General features: G+C 34.5%; 1 protein-coding gene across 1 annotated transcript; it reads right to left on the reverse strand.

Annotated features, from left to right (window-relative positions):
* Nucleotides 1-437: 437 nt before the first annotated feature.
* LOC132562512 (zinc finger MYND domain-containing protein 11-like) lies at nt 438-26,915 on the reverse strand. The gene is made up of 15 exons (XM_060227258.1): nt 26,858-26,915; nt 24,631-24,940; nt 23,960-24,103; nt 23,003-23,014; nt 14,216-14,296; nt 12,633-12,816; nt 11,685-11,746; nt 10,876-10,953; nt 10,046-10,164; nt 9,171-9,244; nt 6,189-6,439; nt 4,592-4,693; nt 3,889-4,125; nt 1,414-1,599; nt 438-1,066 (listed from the first exon to the last, which is right to left on the reverse strand). Exons 2-15 carry the CDS (start codon nt 24,916-24,918, stop codon nt 944-946), a joined length of 1,941 nt encoding a protein of 646 aa, XP_060083241.1. The 5' UTR covers nt 24,919-24,940; nt 26,858-26,915; the 3' UTR covers nt 438-943.
* Nucleotides 26,916-27,621: the final 706 nt, after the last annotated feature.

A 27,621-nucleotide genomic window follows, 5' to 3' on the forward strand; every position in this document is an offset into this window, starting at 1 on the left:
AACAAAAAAAAAAATATTCTTTTCCAGACACCTATGATCAGAGGATAATCAATCTACTAATCAAATTAACGAGATTCCACTGTAAAAATTGTGTACACGGGAGTGAAATGAAATAATGACAAAAAAATGAATAACAAAAGATATGCCAGATCTGTGATGAACACCAACAAGATCTCCTATGTCACTGCTGTTGATGTATAAATAGAAATTGAAATACGAGATGATATTGACCATCCATACAATAAAATTCCTTTTCACTTTTTACAACAGGGGGAAAAATTAAAACAATATTATTGAAAAGACAACAAGTCTCAAATGAAAGTGCTATGAATTTCTATACTGGCAATGAAAATGATAAAACAAAATGATATTTAAAAAGGAATGAAATTTCCAAAGTTCTATAAAGAATCTTTAAATAGATTTAATTGTTCAAAGTGTTTCTTTTCCCAAACTTTACAATGTTATAGAAGAATCTTCATTACTGGTCTCTTCTATACATTATACAAAAACATGTAGAGGTTCAGAATTCCCTCATTTTTTTACAATTAATTTCCCTCTTGGCATAAATTTCTTTATCTAAATCAATTGCACAAAAGTTTCAAATGTGATACAAGAGATTGCAGCCTAAGTAACATTTAGTGTATAACCTTACAAACTGACTAGCAGTTTTATGAAAAAACAAGTGATTCCTAAAGCTAGTATATCAATTGACAATGTCACTTCTTAAAATCAATTTAAATGTTTTCTTAATGGCTCCTTCTGTATTTTCGATAGGTCAGATTTTCATTCTGGTAAAATCTATTCAAGGTTTGGACAGAACAGTAATTAGCGATGTCCTGAGATGACTCTGATGACGGCAGTGAGACTAGTGATGATAAATGTTGCCTATAGCATGTGATGACAGCGGAGGTATGTGGGCCGAGCCCCAACAAGATGGAGAGTGTCAACGTTTCCGTCGACATACACGCTTGTGTTCTTTGTGCCAGTGGTCCTGTTGGCATTTAACACTACAGTAGGACGTGTTCCAGCAACAGTGGTACATGGCTTCCTCCTCACAGTTATAACACTGCAAATATACAACAACGCATTGCAGATGATACAAATACCCTAATGCTCCACAAGTTGTATGGCAGTGATATCAAAAAGTCTATCACTCTCTATTTATAGTAATAGTGACCTAGTTTTTGATAGAAAAAGACTGAAACATGAACTTGTTCAAGAGGTGACATTTGTGAACACATGTGAAGTATCCTGACAATCAGATAAGACGTGCAGCCTGTTTTTTTCTACTTATGATAACGGTAACCTAGTTATTAACTGCAGAAGGTTGAGATATGAATTTGCACAAGAGGTGATGCTTGTTAACATGTGTAAGTTATTGTGACAATCCTTGGTTTCCTAATGTCCACCTACCCATTGCTTTTTCTTGGTAACAGATGTCGCCTCTTTATGTTTTTGGGCTAGTTTTTTCATTTCTTCCATATACTCTTGTTTACATCTTTCTTCAGTCAGTCGCTTCACACGGTCAACCTCACGCTGCATGTTGTTCACTGCACGCGACACAGCAATTTGTTTGTCTTCATTAAAATCTTTTTGTAACTGTAAAAGATTAAAAAAAAACTGAACAAAACTAAACATGGCTTGAATTTAACATGATATCAGTATAACTTGTTTTCAGTATGATATATTTCTCTACATATCTCACCTTACTGGCTACTGCTAAGTTGCTTCATAAGGTTTAGTAAATACAAGAGGCCCTTGTGGCCTGTATTGCTCATCTAACCTATTCAGAAATTCAGTCATTTAACAAAGATTTTACCAATTTTCTTTATTAAGCCCCACTCCTCTTCTTAGTCCTTTATGACTAGAAGTTTTTGGGTTTTTTTTTAAAAAAACCTGAAGGACAACAGACAACGGATGCCACTGTATAGTATAAACTCACCAGTCCTTCGGACCAGGTATCTAAAAGCTGTATCCTATTGAATTCTAATCAAAACAGACAAATCTGTATTTTTTTTCTACATTCTGTGATAAGATGAATTTTTCTGACCCTGAGGTTTCCAATAACCTTGCATGTAAATGTTATCTTATGTTAATGACAGTCCATTATTACTTTCAGTCATGCAGTATCAAAATAATAGAGTAAATGCATGCCATGTTCAAGACTCTGTAAACCACACACTTACCCTATCAGACTGTTCTATCAGTAATTGTGGGGATGTTTAACCCTTAAGGTTGATAAAGACTCTGTAAACCACACACTTACCCTATCAGACTGTTCTATCAGTAATTGTGGGGATGTTTAACCCTTAAGGTTGATAAAGACTGTAAACCACACACTTACCCTATCAGACTGTTCTATCAGTAATTGTGGGGATGTTTAACCCTTAAGGTTGATAAAGACTCTGTAAACCACACACTTACCCTATCAGACTGTTCTATCAGTAATTGTGGGGATGTTTAACCCTTAAGGTTGATAAAGACTCTGTAAACCACACACTTACCCTATCAGACTTTTCTATCAGTAATTGTGGGGATGTTTAACCCTTAAGGTTGATAAAGACTCTGTAAACCACACACTTAACCTATCAGACTGTTCTATCAGTAATTGTGGGGATGTTTAACCCTTAAGGTTGATAAAGACTCTGTAAACCACACACTTACCCTATCAGACTGTTCTATCAGTAATTGTGGGGATGTTTAACCCTTAAGGTTGATAAAGACTCTGTAAACCACACACTTACCCTATCAGACTGTTCTATCAGTAATTGTGGGGATGTTTAACCCTTAAGGTTGATAAAGACTCTGTAAACCACACACTTAACCTATCAGACTGTTCTATCAGTAATTGTGGGGATGTTTAACCCTTAAGGTTGATAAAGACTCTGTAAACCACACACTTAACCTATCAGACTTTTCTATCAGTAATTGTGGGGATGTTTAACCCTTAAGGTTGATAAAGACTCTGTAAACCACACACTTACCCTATCAGACTGTTCTATCAGTAATTGTGGGGATGTTTAACCCTTAAGGTTGATAAAGACTCTGTAAACCACACACTTACCCTATCAGACTGTTCTATCAGTAATTGTGGGGATGTTTAACCCTTAAGGTTGATAAAGACTCTGTAAACCACACACTTACCCTATCAGACTGTTCTATCAGTAATTGTGGGGATGTTTAACCCTTAAGGTTGATAAAGACTCTGTAAACCACACACTTACCCTATCAGACTGTTCTATCAGTAATTGTGGGGATGTTTAACCCTTAAGGTTGATAAAGACTCTGTACACCACACACTAACCCTATCAGACTGTTCTGTCAGTAATTGTGGGGATGTTTAACCCTTAAGGTTGATAAAGACTCTGTAAACCACACACTTACCCTATCAGACTGTTCTATCAGTAATTATGTTTAACCCTTAAGGTTGATAAAGATGTTTAACCCTCAGTAAGGTAAGGTTGATAAAGACTCTGTACACCACACACTAACCCTATCAGACTGTTCTGTCAGTAATTGTGGGGATGTTTAACCCTTAAGGTTGATAAAGACTCTGTAAACCACACACTTACCCTATCAGACTGTTCTATCAGTAATTGTGGGGATGTTTAACCCTTAAGGTAGATAAAGACTCTGTAAACCACACACTTACCCTATCAGACTGTTCTGTCAGTAATTGTGGGGATGTTTAACCCTGAAGGTAGATAAAGACTCTGTAAACCACACACTTACCCTATCAGACTGTTCTGTCAGTAATTGTGGGGATGTTTAACCCTGAAGGTAGATAAAGAGTAAACCACACACTTACCCTATCAGACTGTTCTGTCAGTAATTGTGGGGATGTTTAACCCTGAAGGTAGATAAAGACTCTGTAAACCACACACTTACCCTATCAGACTGTTCTTTCAGTGATTTTTCCTTGTCTTCTTTATGATCTTTGTCCAGCCTTTCTTTGAAGTCATTGAAAACTTTGTTGTATTTCTCATCACAGGAACATTTAGTGGAGCCTTGTGTCTGGGGGCACACAATGTTAGTTGTTTTTGGAGAAGGTAATGGTTCTGGTTCAACAGTTGAGGGCAAGTTTTCCACTCGACGATCTGTTTGACAATACTGTGATTTTGTGTTCTGTAGAATAAGGAGAAATTTTTTAAGTAGGGTGTCAAAATAACTAAATATGTCTTTTAGTATTAAAGAATATCGATGATAAAATATTTATTTAATTCAGGTCACAGATAATTTCTTTTTATTTCTCATAGCTGCCTGTCTCCTGATTGTTGAAATACTTGGTCATTCCTTTTTTCAAACCTTTTATTTATTTGGTCATTCTTTTCTTTTGAATTTACTTGATCAATTCATGTTCACATCAAATGATTCTTTGAAAAGGATTTCTTTGAACAACAGACCTTATGTTTTATTAGGGAAAAATCTGACAAATTTTCGCATATTGTGAGTAGAATAAAACGTGTATTTTTTTTATTCCATCTTTGTTTTCAACTTAGTTTTCAAGTCTGAGAAACTCAAGACAGGACTTTCATCAGATAGAATGGGTCTGCTGATTTCATGCTGAACCTGCATGTCCCAGAAAACTCACCCTTTTTGTTGTTTGGACAGCTACGGTAACCGTGGTGACCTTTGGAATGTTAATTTTATCCTCACTTGATGTGACAATGTTAGCATCCTCAGGTGTTGAAGCCTGAAATATCAGAGATTTATGTCTTTAACTTACTCCTAAAACACTTCTGTCCTGTTAAAAAGAGCGAGATTCACTGCCCTCACTTTCATGCATATACATCTCAAAATGTTACTTCTTTCCTTGTTATCTCATCCATACCATCAAAATAACATCCTGGTTTTTTAACTGGACAAAATTTTACAAGTCATCACAATATTACTACCGGTATTTACTGTTTTAAGATTTTGAGACCTGGTCTGTGACAAACACTTACCTTGAGACAGACATGTTTGGCAGACTGTGGTCATTTTAACATCCTATGAACTAGTCCATCACAAACACTAACCTTGAGACAGAGACTATCAGAAACACTAACCTTGAGACAGAGATCATCAGAAACACTAACCTTGACACAGAGACCATCAGCAATGGTAACCTTGAGACAGAGACCATCAGAAACACTAACCTTGACACAGAGATCATCAGAAACACTAACCTTGAGACAGAGACCATCAAAAACACTAACCTTGACACAGAGACCATCAGAAACACTAACCTTGACACAGAGACCATCAGAAACACTAACCTTGACACAGAGACCATCAGAAACACTAACCTTGACACAGAGACCATCAGCAATGCTAACCTTGAGACAGAGACCATCAGAAACACTAACCTTGAGACAGAGATCATCAGAAACACTAACCTTGACACAGAGACCATCAGCAATGCTAACCTTGACACAGAGACCATCAGAAACACTAACCTTGAGACAGAGACCATCAGAAACACTAACCTTGACACAGAGACCATCAGCAATGCTAACCTTGACACAGAGACCATCAGCAATGCTAACCTTGAGACAGAGACCATCAGAAACACTAACCTTGAGACAGAGATCATCAGAAACACTAACCTTGACACAGAGACCATCAGCAATGCTAACCTTGACACAGAGACCATCAGAAACACTAACCTTGAGACAGAGACCATCAGAAACACTAACCTTGACACAGAGACCATCAGCAATGCTAACCTTGACACAGAGACCATCAGCAATGCTAACCTTGTGATAGAGACCATCAGAAACGCTAACCTTGAGACAGAGATCATCAGAAACACTAACCTTGACACAGAGACCATCAGAAACACTAACCTTGACACAGAGAACATCAGAAACACTAACCTTGAGACAGAGACCATCAAAAACACTAACCTTGAGACAGAGACCATCAGAAACACTAACCTTGACACAGAGACCATCAGAAACACTAACCTTGACACAGAGACCATCAGAAACACTAATCTTGACACAGAGACCATCAGAAACACTAACCTTGACATAGAGACCATCAGAAACACTAATCTTGACACAGAGACCATCAGAAACACTAACCTTGACATAGAGACCATCAGAAACACTAACCTTGAGACAGAGACCATCAGAAACACTAACCTTGAGACAGAGACCCTCAGAAATGCTAACCTTGAGACAGAGATCATCAGAAACACTAACCTTGAGACAGAGACGTTTCTTGGGCGGACTGAGACTTGTTGAGCTCACTTCCAAATTACTACTGTCATGTCCATTGACATCATCCTCTCCTTCTTCATCCCCTTCTACCTCCATCCTATCATCCATCCTACCACTGGTTGACCGGTCATCATCCTTTTCATCCTCTTCCTCTTCATCCTCTGTGTTCTCTTGTGCCTGCTCAGCTAGACGAATTTGGTGCTTCTTTAACTCTTCACAAGCTTTCATAAATCCTGTGAAAACAATGAGAAATAGAATTTCAGATAATTCTGTTTTTACTAAAATTATCATAAGCTGAATTATAGGTTTAGCTCAATAAATCATACATGGACAAAATGAGAAACAGAAAGTAAAGCTACAACTGGCACAAGTTCGTTATAACTTATTCAATGTAATACTGTTATATGTTCACTCTAGCATGAGTTCCTTGTAACTGATTCAATGTAATACTGTTATATGTTCACTCTAGCATGAGTTCCTTGTAACTTATTCAATGTAATACTGTTATATGTTCACTCTAGCATGAGTTCCTTGTAACTGATTCAATGTAATACTGTTATATGTTCACTCTAGCATGAGTTCCTTATGTTAACATGAGTTCGTTATAACTTATTCAATGTAATACTGTTATATGTTCACTCTAGCATGAGTTCCTTGTAACTGATTCAATGTAATACTGTTATATGTTCACTCTAGCATGAGTAATCTGTTATATGTTATAACTTATTCAATGTAATACTGTTATATGTTCACTCTAGCATGAGTTCCTTGTAACTTATTCAATGTAATACTGTTATATGTTCACTCTAGCATGAGTTCCTTGTAACTGATTCAATGTAATACTGTTATATGTTCACTCTAGCATGAGTTCCTTGTAACTGATTCAATGTAATACTGTTATATGTTCACTCTAGCATGAGTTCGTTATAACTTATTCAATGTAATACTGTTATATGTTCACTCTAGCATGAGTTCCTTGTAACTGATTCAATGTAATACTGTTATATGTTCACTCTAGCATGAGTTCGTTATAACTTATTCAATGTAATACTGTTATATGTTCACTCTAGCAAGTTCCTTGTAACTGATTCAATGTAATACTGTTATATGTTCACTCTAGCATGAGTTCCTTGTAACTGATTCAATGTAATACTGTTATATGTTCACTCTAGCTTGAGTTCGTTATAACTTATTCAATGTAATACTGTTATATGTTCACTCTAGCATGAGTTCCTTGTAACTGATTCAATGTAATACTGTTATATGTTCACTCTAGCATGAGTTCGTTATAACTTATTCAATGTAATACTGTTATATGTTCACTCTAGCATGAGTTCCTTGTAACTGATTCAATGTAATACTGTTATATGTTCACTCTAGCATGAGTTCCTTGTAACTGATTCAATGTAATACTGTTATATGTTCACTCTAGCATGAGTTCGTTATAACTTATTCAATGTAATACTGTTATATGTTCACTCTAGCATGAGTTCCTTGTAACTGATTCAATGTAATACTGTTATATGTTCACTCTAGCATGAGTTCCTTGTAACTGATTCAATGTAATACTGTTATATGTTCACTCTAGCATGAGTTCCTTGTAACTTATTCAATGTAATACTGTTATATGTTCACTCTAGCATGAGTTCCTTGTAACTGATTCAATGTAATACTGTTATATGTTCACTCTAGCATGAGTTCGTTATAACTTATTCAATGTAATACTGTTATATGTTCACTCTAGCATGAGTTCCTTGTAACTTATTCAATGTAATACTGTTATATGTTCACTCTAGCATGAGTTCGTTATAACTTATTCAATGTAATACTGTTATATGTTCACTCTAGCATGAGTTCCTTGTAACTTATTCAATGTAATACTGTTATATGTTCACTCTAGCATGAGTTCGTTATAACTTATTCAATGTAATACTGTTATATGTTCACTCTAGCATGAGTTCCTTGTAACTGATTCAATGTAATACTGTTATATGTTCACTCTAGCATGAGTTCGTTATAACTTATTCAATGTAATACTGTTATATGTTCACTCTAGCATGAGTTCCTTGTAACTTATTCACTGTAATACTGTTATATGTTCACTCTAGCATGAGTTCGTTATAACTTATTCAATGTAATACTGTTATATGTTCACTCTAGCATGAGTTCCTTGTAACTTATTCAATGTAATACTGTTATATGTTCACTCTAGCATGAGTTCGTTATAACTTATTCAATGTAATACTGTTATATGTTCACTCTAGCATGAGTTCCTTGTAACTTATTCAATGTAATACTGTTATATGTTCACTCTAGCATGAGTTCCTTGTAACTTATTCAATGTAATACTGTTATATGTTCACTCTAGCATGAGTTCCTTGTAACTTATTCAATGTAATACTGTTAAATGTTCACTCTAGCATGAGTTCCTTGTAACTGATTCACTGTAATACTGTTATATTTCTATAAATGGACCAGAGAAAGAGATAAGAAGACTGTACAGGTTCATATTTTCATAATATCAATTAGTTTATTATTGTAAGGCTGTAAGACCCATCCATACATTTATTGTTATATAATGTTATTTCATACACTGTAGTATACAAGTAGCAATGCAAAGGAAGATGTGAATAGAGAATAGAGAAATTAAATTTTGAACTTAAAAGATTAAAAAATATGTTAACCAAGTTGACACAGTTCCATGTTGTTTTACACAAAAAATGTACAATTTTAAGTCTTAAATCTTTGTGGATATCATATATTAAATACACTGACTTTCATGGAATTCACTTCTTGTTAAAACAAATCACAGCTGATTTAAAAATGACAAAATAGGATATAAATTGATTTTTTTTTAAAGAAAAACATGTTCACTTTACAGCTCAGTCAAGTCAATTTCAAAGCCGAGCTAAACATTTCCAGCATATCTCTGTACCAGAAGCTAATGGCATCTAAAGTACTTACCAGCAGTTCTCTTGGTTACAATGCTTTTAACATTTGCTGTTATAGGTTTTATTTGATCTGGTGCTAGGAGGGCCCTGTAATAAAAGAAATGAAATCACTTTATTCATAAACTACAACATATGATTTCATCGTCAAATACAGAAATAAAAATCTTGAAATTTTATTTCACCACAGAAGCTATCAATACCTGGTTTTTAGCTGCAAGAAACTAAGTACATGTATTCAATTTTGAAAAATATATATCTCAAGTTTAGTGGAACACTTTGGCCCGTATGCACCCCAGACTACCTACACACCTCCGACTACCTACACACCCCAGACTCAAACACACCTTAGACTACCTACACACCCCAGACTATCTACACACCCCAGATTTCCTACACACCCCAGACTACCTACACACCTCAGACTTCCTACACACCCCAGACTACCTACACACCCCAGACTCAAACACACCTCAGACTACCTACACACCTCAAACTACCTACACACCCCAGACTCAAACACACCTCAGACTACCTACACACCTCAAACTACCTACACACCCCAGACTCAAACACACCTTAGACTACCTACACACCCCAGACTATCTACACACCCCAGATTTCCTACACACCCCAGACTACCTACACACCTCAGACTATCTACACACCTCAGACTTCCTACACACCCCAGACTACCTACACACCCCAGACTACTTACACATCTCAGACTACCTACACACCTCAGACTACCTACACACCCCAGACTACCAGGCAGTCAGTGTAAATTGCTTCAGTCCTTCTTATTGCAAAACTACATTATAACTGGAAATTTATAATTTGTGAAGACATGGGACAAACAAATTAAAAAATATCCTTGAATGGAAGTCTTACCTTTGATGAAAACCTCCAAAGAATCGGACATCATATTTTTCACCTTCCTTCCGTATGACCTTGGCAGGCCAGTAACTGTAACCTTTTAACTTGGCATATACCAGTTCATGGGGCGGATCCTGTACAAAGTAAACAAGACACAATGTATGTAGCAGATCCTAAACCAGCTGGGCAGTGTATGTGGTGGATCTTATACAAACAAAACTCTGAACATTTTCTACTTTCACAACCTACATATTAAAACTTGATACCCTAACAACTTTCAATTCAGCTTAAAATGTGTTGGTTTTGATTTTACTACTTTCAATCAATTGACCCTTATATAAACAAATGTTCTGATATTAGAATCAATTAGAATCAATGAATCAGTACATGTTACATGATTTTTAATCTGTTCTTTATTTTATAGGATCAGTATACAGATCATAAGTGATTATGTAATTTTTTAACAAATCAGCCTGCATATTAATAGAAATTTTGCTGATAGAAGAAAAATATTTAACATTTAAATATACGATGGAATACTTCTTTATATTCCAATATTTCACAAATCATTTTTTCACACGTCCTCCTGTACAGTAACACAGGTTCACAGAACCTGTTTATGTTTATACTTACACACGGTTCACAGAACCTGTTTATGTTTATACTTACACACGGTTCACAGAACCTGTTCATGTTTATACTTACACACGGTTCATAGAACCTGTTTATGTTTATACACACGGTTCACAGAACCTGTTCATGTTTATACTTACACATGGTTCACAGAACCTGTTTATGTTTATACTTACACACAGTTCACAGAACCTGTTTATGTTTATACTTACACACGGTTCACAGAACCAATCCTTTGGTTTTGCATTTGACATGTAGTAGCAATTATGACATTGCTTAATTTCTTCAACCTAAAACAGATTAAATGCTTAAATGAAACCTGGCCAAATTATGAGTTACTGGTTTTTCTAAATATATCATGCAAAATAATATAAATAAAGTTTTGAGTATACAATTCTATAACAACATTTCATAGATGTCTTTGAAAACGGTGAAACATATACACATATATATATAATATATAAAAAGATTAAAAACACATCTGATTAGTAACGCATCAGCACTTTACAATTTGATCTAATATATATATATATATCACGCTGATACTATTACTCGCCATTTTAGGAATTGACAATAAACCACAGCATTTCAGATTTGACAGTTTAGTCATTTAAAAATGTGATTGCTTAGGTTGAACTTTCTTGTTTCAGCCTAGGAACGGGAGCTATTTTATCATACATGGATTACACATATGTATAGCTTATCTGTGTTATTGGACAATATAGGAGACTTCCTGATGTGGGTGATCCATCTCATAATTCATCATAAGTACCTCATTTAGATAATAAACTTAAACATCTCTAATGTCTGATAGTACTTCTTCGAGATAGATGATATCTGACAGTTGCAGGTCGATCTTTGGGACCCCCTTGAAATCATGTTACATATATATAATTTTCTTATGCACATGACCTATATGGATAAAAGCATTTTTCAGCAACTTCAGTGCCCAAAAGTATGTGTACAAATAACATAATTACACAGATTACATGTTTTATGCATTTCTACAAATATCACTTACATCGTATTTACAATCTCTTGCCATTATCCTCGCTAATTCAGTCATTCCACCCTTTATTTCATCTGAAATGAGAATAATATTGGTTTGTAAAAGTTGTATTTTCTGGCAAAATCAATAGGCAAATATGCTGTGCCATCCATTAAAACATGTTTGTACTGCTACTCTATGGTTATTATTTTTGAGCAATAGTTCTATTTTCACTCATTTAAGCAATGGAATAAAATCTTGAAATATAGATTGATCGAAAATCAAATTTATACAGAAAATTCTTGTTCATTACTTAAGAAATACATCTCTTTTTTTTGTCTCAGGATTTTGGCGAAAAAAAAAGACATTAAAAAAAAAAATATATCTGCACTAATCTAAACGAAATTAAATATATTGTTGATGTACTTTCTTCAACAATTCCGCACTGAAAGCCAACAGGTGTACAAAATATTTAGTTGATTATTCACTATCCTGTGAAGCTTGTTCATGCTGTGAAAACCCTTTCCATATCATTGTGCCTACAATATGAATTCTCTACATTTGAAAGAGATTCATAATTTTGCATTTTATCTTAAGACATTGTTTTACACCAACAAACTTCAAGGCTTTCAACACCTTCATCTACAGTTTATTGATGATCATAGGTATGAAGAATTAAAATTCCCAAAAAACTTTTAATTGAAATCAACGAACATATATATTAAATATGGGTCTGTAAATACACTCTATACCGATTTGCAGCAATACTGTCACCGGGTTTTTTGGTAAAATTTTGGTTTCAACTGTGAATAGCACTTTTGAACTAAAAAATTACTGTCATTTCAAATTTCAACATACACCTTAATCTAAAAATTAAAAAAAATATATTACTCTTATAATAAGCTGTACTTGGTACCATCCCATGACAGATTATGGCCAGTTTTATCACATTCCAGAGTTTCAGTCGTCAGTTTTGCTTACCCCCATATATAAGATATATGTTGTGAAATATAAGGTGTGTGTCGGCCAGGAACTCCTCTAAACTGCGGTATTTGTGACTCTCAACCTTCTGCTCGATGTGATTCAAGTCCATGGACTGGTACACAAAATATCGTTCAAACTGTACTTCTTGTTCTCGATGGCCAATCTTGTGTAATTCTCTGGTCTGACAAACACAAACATGGGAATAAAATCACATGCTGTAAACATTAACAGTGTAAAAATCATTGGCTGTTTGAGAAATAATTAAAAAGCAAAAAGTATTATAATATTTACATGAACCCACTTTTCAGCATGTAAACTTGAGCATTTTGGAATGTTGATGTGTGTACAGGCAACGTTAAAACAGTTAATATAGTGCATGTACTGCATAAAATATGAAGAGTTATTCTGCTAAGTAACAAAGCAAATTAGCAATACTTAATGTAAATCATTATATAGTTAACGGAAACAAATTAAGTACAAAAATTATGCTTAGCGTGTCCCCACTTGTCTAAAGCAACAAGATAAATCAACATGTATCTATTAACTATTATCTTAATGCAGTAATTTTTTGTAATGTTTCTTTAAAATTTGAGTGAGTCCCGCAGAAAAGCATGAGTTCAGTGCTCTAATATCTGAAACTCAAAAATACCTGTTCATGTATAACTAAGAAAGTGCAATCAATGGTAAACTGTAGGCGAAACTCCTAATCTGAAATGTGTTTGGGAATGGCCATGCATAGATATATGTGTAATCCAGGTTTGTTTATGATAGCACATTTACTTACTGAGAAATTAAGCTCAACATAAGCAAAAACTTTCAATATTGGCTTTATAAGTTCAGCTGCTATGAAGTATAGACCAAACTCATAGCTTAAAACCATGTGCTGAGAGGCTCTACATTGTGTCTTACTCTAAGGCAGGTCTGGTAATAGTTACACTTATCATTAAAACACCTTTGACTTTGAATAAAACTAGAAAATGTCTGAAAATGTCATGTGAAATAATAGTGAAAAGAAGTTGTTAGGTGGTATATACTGATTTGGGACGGGACGGGACCCCGGGATGGGACCCCCTATATGCCCCCGGCCATAAATGGCGGGGGCATAAAAAAAAATGCTGTAACTGCCGCCAACAGAAAAGTTATGGCTAAGTCTCGCTCCATGTCTCCATCATACACATAAGAAAAAAGATACAATGATTGAACAATAGTATGAAATGGAAGAAGAAAAATGATGATAATTATGTAAGAATTATTAGTAATTTAATGGAAATGTCTGATAATTGTAATGTCAATGAATCAAAAGGACCAACAATCACCAACAGTAAAAAGGCAAAAGATCACAAAGAGTAATCATTTATAAAAGGATAGACAGACCAATTAATGGAAAGACGAAAGGAAAGACAACTGGATACCAAAAAAGTCCAACAACATTGACAAGGAGATTGTAATACAGTAGAAAGACAATGTAAACAAGGAGAGGGTAACAGTATTTATAAAACAGATGAAAAAAACTAGATCACAGATAGTTTTTCAGGGAAAATCCTTGTTTTTCATGAATCAATATATCACATTACTCCTACCTTTTCTTTCATCCTCATTATAGTGTAACTAAGCAGTGTGTTGAGTAGCTTTCTCTTCATCTTGTTTTTCTTCTTTCCAGCCTATAATAAAAAGCATTTTCAGTGACTATCATACAACTGTACAAAGCTACATAAATCACTTGAGAAATTTTTGCTCAATTTTGTTCATGTGTAAGTATTCTAAAAATAGAAATAAAATGTTCATGTAACTATTATTTGAAGAAGATACACATATTTATTCATTGAAACCCGACTGAGATCGCTGGATTATTAGAAATGTAGTTCCAAAATATACAGTGTCTTTTAGTTTCAAATGAATTCAACATATTCAATGACCCCTGTATGATGTACACAGAGAAACTGGTAACCTGGTGATAAGATCTCAGAAGTTCATAATGAGGTTTTGCAGAATAGTGATCTTCAATAATCTTTCCCAAACAGTTTGAGATTTCTCTGTCTATTTTATACAGTGGTGATAGATCATCTTTCTGCCACATTTCCTGTTACCTGCTAGTAGTAAGGGAAAACTCAGTACATTGTGCCACCAACAAAAGCACAAGAAATGTGCAATGAAACAGATTTGTTATAATGACAGAATGACGTTAATAAAGGTATATATGAGTGAGCTGTCTTTCTTTATGCACAAAAAATGTGAATTTACCAGTAAAATGTGACATTTCTTAGATAGCTTTCTCATTAGAATTGAAAGAAAACTATAAATCAGAAAGCGAAAGTAGATAATAGCTGTGCTTAATCTCTGACAATTATGTTGGCATAGTAACATAAAATAAAATATTACCATGAATAGTTTTTAGATGATCTACTTCTCATTACATCTATATCATATATGCATATGCATATTCATAATATATAAATCAGACAGATTTCATAAGAAATTATATCTTTTTTATCAAATCTATCAACTATAAAATCTACAATAAATGTCGAACTTTAATTCAAAGATATCATATTGAGGTATAAAAGGAACATGCCCAGAGGTCTAGTTCTAAAAAACACTTGCATATAAATTCTAAGATCTTACAACTTCACAAAAACTCCCATGCATGACAATCTCAACAATACCAACAGACCAACAAAATGTAGCAACTTTTTTTCATAGAAAGCTGTTTTCAATAAAAAATATTTCATTCCCATCAAACCCATATGAAACATTGATTTCTAAGTAGTTCTTGGTCTACACCTTAATCCACAATTATTGTTGCTTTGTGATAATGAGACCTACAAATATCCATATCTAATGCTGATAATTGAGTTAATATAGTTTCATCTTTTCACTTTTAACCCAAATTTGGAACATAAAACACAAATTCTGAATATGTAACATTCAAATCTAATTATTTTTTATTCAAATAAGAAAGCATAATAAAAGATAGAATGAGAATGCTGTTACTTTCAAACAGTTTTTAAACAAATATCACAAAAGTATTTTACAAGTCCCTTTTACTTGCATTCGATATACATTACATAGTTCCAACAGGACTGTCTTGCTTTATTAACTGTCATTAAAGGACAACATATTGTCAAAACCAAATTTCATCTTTTATGAACCATGTATTCCTATCAAACTCCACATTTTTTATTAGTATTTCCAGCTTCTCAAGTGTAAAAAGCAAGGTGAACTATTTGTGATGTCACAGTGTTGATCTTGTCATATACAGAACAACCTCTAAAGTAACCTTAACCATTGATGATAAAATATCTTAATACTGATGTAATTTCCAGTCTTTCACAATTTTCTATCTTTTAACCATCAATATAATTAGATTGATTTTACTATAATGGCTTAACTTCACAACCTAAGATATTAATCTGTCAGCTTATTCATATTTCACTAAATCCACATGTTTTACATTATATATAAATCAATATTTACAGAACATTTGAAATTCCAATGTATCTTTCACTTTGCAGTTTATACATTGTGGGAGGAAAGAATAAAAAAGATATATAAGCAATCTTGAGTACATAAATGACTACTATACAAAACATCCACCAAACCATGCTTGACATATGTACATACACAAATATATAATCAACCACCCAGATTCCAAATTGAGAAGAGACCTGTACATGTAGCTCAAATTATTCAGGAAGCCCCTTCCTCCTCCAGCAGCCTAGCCATTAGTGATTGTAGGAGTAAAATGTAAATGTACTGAATTCAGCAAAAAGAAATTTGTTTATTATCACTTTTAACAAATTAATAGAAAAAAAATCCATTCTCCCCACAGTCGCCGTGTGCTGGTTTACTTTTTGGCTAAGAGTTTCAATCTTCTACATGTATTTCCCAGCAATACAAGTGTTTAGGTGATATAGAAGTGTCTTTATCTCCACGCCACTAATGAATGAGTGACCTTAATACACATATCTAGTAGATACTAACAGTGCCACTAGCCTCTACTTGGTGAGTCTTTAGAAACACCCCACCATATCACATCCCTAGCTTTGGAACTGCCTCTTTTAACACTTTTCTCTGAGCATGCCACCCCCTAACCTGCTCTCTACTTGATGTTGTCTAAGATCTCTCTCTCACCTCCATTTAACTCTCCTAGGAACATTCCTTATCTTCCATTTGACACTGTTTCTGATCACCACCATGCCTTTATTTGTCACTACCTAGGAGTGCCCTCCCTTTACCTCTGTTGGACAGGAGCACCCTTTAAGCCTCTATTGGTCCCTGCCTTGGAGTGCCCACCCCCTTACCTTTTGTTGGCTACTGCCTAGGAAACCACCTTTATTATTCTATTTGACGTTGGTAAGAGTGTCCTCCAACCTCTATTTAACAAGAGTACCGCAAAGCGGAACAAAATACGCCCGTGAATATCCAAAACAGCAAAGGGGCATAAATCTTATTCAAATCATCTAATCAAACACCATTCAGGAAAACACAATTTCATATCATGGTGATTAAGCCTACCAAGTTTCATAAAGATCGGCTGAAAAATGTAGGAGATCTCCGGACAAATAAAAATTTACGACGGACGCCAGACACTGTACGGACAGACAGCGCCATACCATAATACGTCCGTCTTTCGATGGGCGTATAAAAAGGAACATCCCCGCCCCCCTCCCTGTACCTGTAACTTAGCTGTATTTAACACTTTCTAGGAGTTTCCTGTCACTATTTGAGTAGGAAGCTTCATGCCTAGCAGTGAGTTGATGAGAACATGTAGCAAAGTCCTACTAAAAATGATTTGGTTTTATTTGCTTTCTTTATGTCCTATTACATGTAGAGTAATAAATTTAGGTAATTTTAAAATGTTGCTGCTCTATGCATTTTGGACCTTTCCTAGAACCATTTATCTAAATCACACGTCACAGACATCTTGGCACACTATCCTCCCTAAAGCAGTATTCTGACACCAGAATGAGCCAGTAATACTTTCATTAGCATCCATTTAGTGGCAAGCATCACTTAAAGACCTTGTAATGTCATGATACAAGGACACAGCCCATAGCTTTCCTATCACAGAGAAATACTCATTTTAAACCAAAAGTGAGTGTTAAGGTAGTCAGAAGGTCGAAACAGATGTTCACAGAAGAAGATTAGAGGTCCTAAATTATATGTCACTTTTTCCCCCAAACATGCAATGGAGATATGGACAGCAAACCTAACTTTCTATTTTTACTATTTAACCTGTAGAATTGTCCCAATGCACAAATGCAAGTTGTAAAAAAGCTGTTGTACATTTTGTTTTACTTTTATATACTGCATATATGTACAGCCAACTCCATCCGACAAGGTTCAGTTAGGATTTTTTTGGCCATTAACTGCAAGTTTACTGACACTCAAAAGAAACACAACCCCAATTAAATGTCAGTATTTGAATTTGTATTTGGAATTATTATGTGTGATTTTAACACATTGCTACCATACACATTTCCTTTGAAATTCATGGTTGGTTTGAACTCTTGTCACGCTTCTTGTTCTCATGTTTGCAAGATATACCCAATTTGCATGTGCACTGATACACATGGTAGCATTTTATGAGTATTTTACCTCTATGTCATCCTCCAGGTACCTGGTAAGAATTATCCAACATTTAATGTAATTTGTCTTCACATGAAAAATGCCTAGGCTAATTGATGCTGACTGCAGCAGAGCAGTGTAGTTACTGTTGGGCTGAGACACTCAAAATGCTATAGAAAAAGTACTTAATATCCAAAAAAGCACAATCATTCGGCTTTATAGTTGCCTTAGATTGACTGGTACAACTGCAGACTGTCCTCGGACTGGCCGACCGAAGGTTCTAACACTGTGTCAGGACCAAATTCATGAGGTTGCAGCACTTGCGCAATCGTTTCAGAACTGCACAAAAAACTGTAAACGAGACACCAGGAACACATTATCCAAGAATAAGTCACGGCACTGTTTTGAGGCATGTATGCTCATTTGGCATAAAACCTTGTTGTGTTGCTGTTGGAATGCCACTAAATCGACATCGACATGAAGTCAGACTACAGTGGTTGTGAGGACACGTCCAAATGTATTTCCTATGCAAAGATGGCGCCATGTACTCGTCTCTGATGAGACAAAATTTATACTGTACCGCTCATATGGACAGTGGAGCATATTTCTATGTCATGGAGAAAGATACAGTGAAAACTGCATGGTGGAATGTCACAAATTTGGCGGTGGTAGTGTTATGGTGTGGGGTGGTATATGTAGTTTCAGTAAAACCCCTTTCTTCACCAACATAACCTGCTTTTTCCACATGACAATGCCAGGTGCCATGTAGCGCGACAAACAATGGACTTTCTTCATCATAACAACGTAGACACATTACCCTGTCCCCCTTACAGTCCTGATCTTTTGCCAACAGAGCATGTGTGGGACATGTTAGATTGTCGCATTAGAACGTGCCTGCATCCACTGGAGACAATACTCGCTTTGCGCCAATATGATCCCTTTGACACAAATAAACTGTTCGATAAACTCTATGCATCATAGAATTCGAGCCACAACAAATGTAAACGGGGACGTACTCATTATTGAGACTGGGGCAATTTTAGGACTACCCCCTTTTGAACCTTGACATGTTTCACTGCATTGGCGATAACTAAATACTAAATTGAATGTGTTATCCAGTAAAATGAATCTTAATCTTTGATCAGTTGAAAAACATAAATGACATATTTGAATAAAATAGTAACATAATATAAACATTTTGCGGTTGCGTTTCTTTTGCGTGTTAGTATATAACCACCTGACCCTAAAAATATTGTTTTAGAACACCTTCTCCCAGCAGGTCTTCCTCACCCCAGCCTCAAACATCACAATGATTCACAACAAATATACAAAATGTATCAAATGACGAAAACCATGATGATGAATGTGAAAGTGACATTATAAGGGATAAAAAATGTGATTTTGATTAGATCCAGGACACAACAGTGAATGATGAGGACGAGATGATGGCTGACAACAGGGTCATACTGAGAATGGAGGTGACATGTCACTGAAATCGTGTACAATCTACCGTGGCATTGCAGTGCTTTAGACAATAGTACAGCCAGAAGCAGCTATTTACAAATGAATATAAGTTTACATATATTTAGTGTACTAAGCTGTTTGTCCTCTCTCTACTTAAGCCTTATCCTGTGTCAATGTTATCTGGAAAATCTTATGAAGTCCCCAAAATACTTCTTTAAAGTTTTAGAAATTAAAGCTTTGTTCGCAAAAAGATTTGAGTAGCTCTTACATTATACACGAATGTAATTACATCACAATTACTTGTAATTACATTATATATTATCAAATTTGATTTTAAACATCCATGTCAGCATGTAATGCAACAAATTAAAGATATCATGAGATACATGGAACGAAGATATATAATGTCCCAGTTTCCAGCAGCCAAATGCTCTTTGTTGAAGCATAAGGAGTCCCTCTTTTAAATGTGAGTTAAATCATACAGAATTTTGGAGTATGAAACCACATTATTAACACAATTTTATAGTAATTCCATTGCTGATCATGATGTGATGTTTATTGTACAGAATTTTTTTTCTGAAAATTTTAGAAATAAAGGCAAAGAAAAAATTTTGGCGAGAACACAATGAAAACAAAATTTCATCAAATTTTTTTTTCCAGAAAACAGGAGAACTGTTGAAACATTTGCCAGGTAACACTGACACACAATGTATATCAGAGATCAGAGAATCCAAACCAAAAATGGGACAAAGAAAAAAAATCAGTATCTAGGAGTGATCACCCACAAAAATGCAAATACTTTAGGAATAGAAAACATGATTACCTCTATCTCCTTTTCATGCAAAAATGAAGGGAAAAATAAATTAAAGTGACAGGTTAGACAGATCATAAACATATAATTACAACTGTATAATTTTATACATCTATCAGGTAACGACAACTGCAATGGTATCATTTTACACCTCTGTCAAGTATACAATGACAATAACAGCTGTGATTTTACATATCTATCAAGTACACAACAACTTTTTATCAAAATATCAATTGTTGGTAATTAAAAAATATTTAACTGGTCTTTCAGAGAAATTTCCTTTTGAATAAGTTTACAGGCTATAAAATTGAACTTTCCCTACAAGATTTCCCTGTACACAATACATGAATGACAATCTACCAGATTTCTTATCTTCTTGATTATTTTTTACTGGGCAACTTGCATTACATGCATCCAAACAATATTCTGTAAAGTCTGTTAGAAACTCATATTAAGCGTGCTAGATGCAAGTGATCATGACCTTGACATTTGACCTTTTTTGTCTTCAGCCAGTAAGACATTCCGAAGAAACTACTTTCTGTGACAAATCCCTGCTTATGGGGATGTTTATTTATTTGAACAATGAAACTTTTAACTTAACTGTTAAGTCCTCTTTTCTCACCATCTGTTTACCACATATTACTTGGGAAAAACGTGCAGATTCGATAAATATTATTTCAGTTTATCAGTACTTATATAACAATCCAACATGAAAATTATCTTAACAGTTTTAACCAGAATTCATCATTATTTGAAAATTCAGCATAAATATTGTAACTAAATGTGATCTTTACAACAGATCAATATATCAATATACTGGTTTTAAATTCAATCAAAAACAAACAAAAAATGTTACACCTCATCAACTCAATATCAAACTTGAAATTAGTTTAATACTGATTAAAATTTGTTCAATACTGATTCGATGCCTATCAATTCCATAATAATATGATTTTTCACTGAAATTAACATTAACACAATAATAATTACAATACAATTTTCCCAGATCTTTCAAATATGATTCAATACCCCAAAGAATTTCCTTTGAATACTTTTATTTATACATTTTCACCAAGAATATTCCTCTACTTAAACATCAATCTTATTAATAAAATGACCACTCAATTGCCATGCAGCAACAAACAGAAACATAGGAAGGTCAAAAACGTTGTCATCATTCATTATAGAACTTCATACAGAAAACATTTTCTTTCTAAAAGATGGTTAGCATATTGCATTTTCAATATATTTTTTGTTTAATAAGAAATAAAACCACACAGCAGATGATACTTTAGTCCATTTAGAATTACCATATTTTCCGTATTATAAGCAGTGACTTTTTTCCAGTGGTCAGGCATGGGGCTTATATGTGGACAAAATAAATTGGCAGAATGAAAAAAAAAAAAAAAAAAAGCGTATAGTTTGGACATCTGTCCTGTTACGTTATGTATTTCCTAACAGCCTTTTTGTGGGGTGTATCACATGCACTATTGATCTGCATGACCTTGCACCATGATAATTTTGATTGCAGTAACATGTCAAGCTTCCAGATAGAATAAAAAAATATTGATTTAAACCAAATATACCAGTACACCAGTATAAGTCGGTGCCAAGTATTTTTATGATTACCTGTTTATCACATGTTTGTGACTGAAACAGACTAGAACAATCATTTATAGCTGTATACAGGACGATTTTAAGATTGAAATAAAAAAAAACTTTTTCAAGGATTTAATTTATCATTTCTTTTAATATGAATCACAACGATATCTTCTGAAATTTCATGGTTGCTTCGGAAGCCACGGTGGAAGTTTACAATAGCCTGTTGCATCCTGGGATTGATAGGTCATCGGGTCAAATTCTAGAACAACTGCCATGGTTGTTTACGATAGGAATGGCTTTGCGTAACTTACAAGAAATGATATGGGACTATAAGAATTTTGTTGGCATGCAAGGGCCTTCGGTAATATTTACGTACACTGTACGTAACTTCAAGCCCTATATCTGTGCGTAGACAATCTTTGAAGGCTCCAAAGCCAAACGAGATCGGTAATTTCTATTTTACTTTTTGAAGCACATCAATAAATCAAATTATCTGTGTATAATACATTTGCAATGAACTTGGGTCAACATAACCGTTACCACATCTCAAGAAAGGGTGTGACTTATATTTCAATGTGGATAATATGTGGCTCTAATAGCAAAAATTGTTAAAAATTGGTTCTGCAGATTACATACCATTGCAGTTTATAATGCGGAAAATATGGTATACATCGTCATATATCATTAAATTTATTAGTAGCTCCTGATATGTATGTGATAATCAAAAGCAGGTACAATTCCATCTTTTATTTTCCTTGGTGATATTTTCAAGCAAATGTGTATCCGCAATATAAAATTTGAAATGAAATCTTTGCAAATAACTATAAAATCATCAAATGTTCATGCATAAACTTGAACTTTGAATTTCTATTGGTTACTAACACAATATCAAATCAAAAAGGAAGGTAGAAAACAAGCTAACCTGTAAGTTTGACTGTAAATGAAGAGACACAGAGAGTTAGGTGTGAAACAGTACAAACAGACTTCATATCCAACTATACAATATTACTGTTATAGATGTACACCACATTTTCCATTTTCCACAACTTTTCTCATTGAGTCATATATCATTTTTAGTCAAAGAAACATAAATGACTCTGCAATATCAACCAATTGCCCCCGCCTGCCCCTCCCCTCTCCACCCAAAATTTTGAATCCTATCAAGGAAATAGCAAGACAAATCTTGTTCTTAACACAATGCACTAAATAATTTTCTATTGTTAACAAAAAATCTTCCTAAAGTATGTAAAAGGAAATCTCCTTTTCTTTATGGCATTGTAATTTTTTTGCTGTGAATTAACACTGAAGACTCATCATTATCATTCTGATCTTCCATATCACTTCCCTTCATTTACTCTAAAGGTACAGCGATAAGCTTGACAGTCAATTAGGGACAAGAATAATAATTATTGAATAACAATAAGACGAGGTACCAAACAAGAATCAAACTGTACCCAATTAACCATCATCTGTACAAGTATATGTAATGGTTACTAGGATTGACTATAGAGGCCAGTGTATATAAACAACACACGGAGGTAAACATACCTAAAATTTTACAAACACATCTAACAATCTCTACAGAATTTTGGCCTTTTCATTTAGAAAGAACCTGTACAGATACTAAAGGAATAAAAATAATACTGTTTAAATCTGATCTTTCAGAAATCCATTTCATATCTGGTTCATATCCCCCCAAAAATTGTGCTTAAAAAAACATGCGGAGATATCAAATCCAATTTTTTATTTAAAATCTTAAGAAGTCAAGGCAGGAAATCAGAAGAATCAAAAGGCATTCACAAAGATGAAAACTGATTTTGACAAACAAATATTTCTGAGTTGCACATATTGTATTAACAAGCATGGACCCCATACTTACTTTACAGATGGAGCAAGTGAATTTTGGTCCAGTCCACTCCTCGTCAGTACAGCTCGGGTGGAACACTCGCCAACAATCAGAACATGGTAGCACATCTCCCACCGTGTGACAGTTAAAACAGTACCAGTCATGGTCATCTGCCTGCTGAAAATATTAAAACCTTATCATTATCACTAATTTGATCTTTAGTCTAACCAACAACTTTCCATCCCCATCATTATGAAGGGTTAGGATTAAAAATGACACTTTGGTTAAGGAGTATATTACCTACTGATTAAATCTAGTTATCATAAATCTTGTGTGTGTGTGTGGGTTGTAGCAAGGGAGTCCATCAAACCATAATATCATATCAAGTAAACTGGGTTTTAAGATATTTGAGTCCTAGACTCACTGAAATTCTGAGGACTCACTATAGATCTCTTAGAAGTGCAACTCATCAATTTTGGCAATGGTGTTCGGGTCTTTTCTGAAAAAAAACTTACAAAAATTACCATTCATGGTAAGTTGGAGCAATGATAGTGCTTGTGCACTTGCTAGTCACCTTTAGCCAGGATTTTTATTTCCAAAGCAAATTAGAAAGGGTACTGGTATGGGATCACCTGCCAACCATTGGGTTTTCCACACAAACCCATTAATGTTAAGAGATAAAAATGAAATAAAAAAGTGGTTACTTGTTCAGCAAGGTCTTCTTCTTCTGGTATTCTGAATCCCTCCTGTTCCACACCTGTCATATTGCCTTTCTTCCCAACAGTCTGATATGACAAAATCAAGTTGTCTTTAACAGCATACTGCATTTGCTTCTCAGTCTCATACTGTGTGTGGTTGTGAATACGCTTCATGTAGCGTGCAATTCTCTCAATGTTTGGGATTTGCTTTTGTTGTCGAACAAAATTGACAGCATCCAACAAATGTTTGGCATGCAACACATTGGTATATCGTCTCTTTGTAGGCCGCACCATGATTAAATGAAGTGGCAGCAACCTGTATAAAATTTCAAAAACATGGCATAATAAAATGTATTGATACTTGGTAGTATATAAAAGAATTTCAGTGTCAGCGTCCCTCTCCCTCCATCAATGAGAACCTATCCGTCTCAAATACACTGAGGGAATATCATGTTTTTTTTATTGACATAATGGAACATGATAGTGTATAAAAGATCCTTTACAGTGTCAAACTCTCGATCAATAATTACTAATCCACCTCAGATACATTGTGAATATATGTTTTTTTCTATTGATCTTTTCTTCAATTTAATTATCAATTTCCTGGGGAAAAAAATGAAATCTTATATGTCATTGTCTAACAAGTGGTTTAGATGTTTGTAACTGCCATAATCATGTAAACACAGATTATGCTGTAAAAGTTGTCTCCCCTTGACCATAAATTATAATCAACATGTAAGCAAGGGTTTTTTTTTTTTAATATCGGCAGACTTTATTTAACATGGCGAGCTGTGAATAAAGAACATCTTTTTCCATTACTCCCTATCCTGTCTCTATTTTTGGTTGGTTGGGGGATGATTATGTAGATCATCTGTATAAGGAAAAAAATTATGAGTCGCTTCATCAGAATATAGCCAAATTGAGTTCCTTCACGAAAATGTTGACAAACCCCTGGATGTTTAATTTACTTACAAATGAGATCATTGCATATGCAAGATTAGAGACATATTAACGATTTCCATGGAAAGATATCTGTAATGATCGACATACCATTACACTTGAGAACATTTTCCTACAAACAACAAATTTGTGAAAGCATGTAGAGACTACTACACATCATATTTGATTATCAGATGGCAGTATATATGCTAATTGGAAGACTATTACTTATAAGGCATGTAACAGTCAAAGCAATGACATAAAACAAGCTAAGAAATTGCAAAAATTTAGGAGTTCTTCAGGTTCCATATAGGTTTTGTTTATATGAGCTTTGGTAAGTTCAAGTATATATGTTTTACCCTGATTTTCAGGTATGTCTCACTTCAATGATGATGCCACTTCAATGACAAAGCCACATGTCCTATTGCTACCTTTATCTATGCACCATAAGCAAATTAAAACAATGGTGTGTAATTGCTTCCTGGTCTACACTTTTATTATTTCCAACTTCTTATAAACAGGAACAAATATTTTCCTAAACTAAATATTCCATGAACCATATAGGAACACAATATTTGGCATAAATGATATCTGTTGGCTTTCATTCATGGAAACATGTCATGAAAATAGGCTACATATCTGTTCATCAGCAATACGAACGAATCCCTTGTACCATGGAATGATACGTACTTAGTATACTATGAGTCTGTACTATATCAAATATAGATATATGGATAGGTAATGAAATATCTATATGGTATACAATGTACAGTAATACTGTCATAACAAATGTCACTTTTCCTGTTCAGTTTGCACTAGATAGACACTGTGAAAATGTGTTATTATGATTGCATATATAGATGCAGGCCAATGTGGAAAAAGCATATCCTATTTATATGCTGCATAACCTCTTCTGTGTCTATTATGTTCACATCCTTCAATACGACAAGTAAACAATCACCTTTCATATTGACGCTTTCACTCAAGATATGGGTCAATAATAATACGTTACTTTCCATGTAAACGATGATGCTTATAACGATGCTATCACACACACGTCGAAACTTCGTTTGTCACAACAATCAATATCTTTAGCTGACAAACTGATTGTAGCACCAGTTTTTCCATCAACGCATTTTTAATGCATTTTTCATCTCACAACAACACTACACACAATATATATGAATGGGACCCTGTAAAATCTGGGCCAACCGGTAAGCAATATTCATGGCCAATATTCACGATGCACAAGTAGGTTATACGTATATATATAATCGCCAACAGTTTAACTTACCCAATATTTTGTTATTTAAGCGATCAATTGGCTGTATGGACTGTAATTTGTCAAATATTGATATTTTTCTACGGGTCCACAGCCATCGAAGATGGTACCCTGTGCAAAACGTTGCATCAATAAATTGGTACGTCATCAAATATTGCCTTGGAAGAGACTCAAAGCATGTTGACGTAGTACGCAACTAAATCGGATAGCTGCTTTACCTGACAGGTACACTTCAAGACTATATCGGTGCGAAGTCACAGGATATGAAAAGAAACAACCAACCTATTCTATAAAAGATAACTAGGAAATAATAAAAAGAATCATGCCAAGAGTCATAGAATGCGTGCCAAACTTTTCCGAGGGGAGAAATAAAGAGGTAAGTAGCTTCACTTACTGGCGTAGATCTTGTTACTATGAAGTAGTACAGACGATTTTTTAAGACAAGCTTAAGTCCTTCAAATCACTAACCGGCCAAGACCTGTTTTGCACGACATATGTATATTCTATCTTATGTTGGATATCAAGATATGTTGTCACGCGCTCAGAAATCGATGGCAATCACCGAGCACCTGCTAATAAGCATAAAACCTGTGTATTGTGATCAGTTGTTTGATATCGACCACAGGAATCAGATGTTCTGTATGTAACCTAGCTATTATATTAGCAAATTAGCCGGCATCAATATATATATATAGAATTCATTTTTACACATGCCTCATTAGATTCCTGTGATATCGACAAAACCACAAAAAGCAGTAGAGAGGAATATCACCAAT

Source organism: Ylistrum balloti, unplaced genomic scaffold, assembly GCF_031769215.1.
Source record: "Ylistrum balloti isolate Yb309-2 unplaced genomic scaffold, AGI_CSIRO_Ybal_v1 Utg371440, whole genome shotgun sequence".
NCBI classification, from domain to species: Eukaryota; Metazoa; Mollusca; class Bivalvia; order Pectinida; family Pectinidae; genus Ylistrum; species Ylistrum balloti.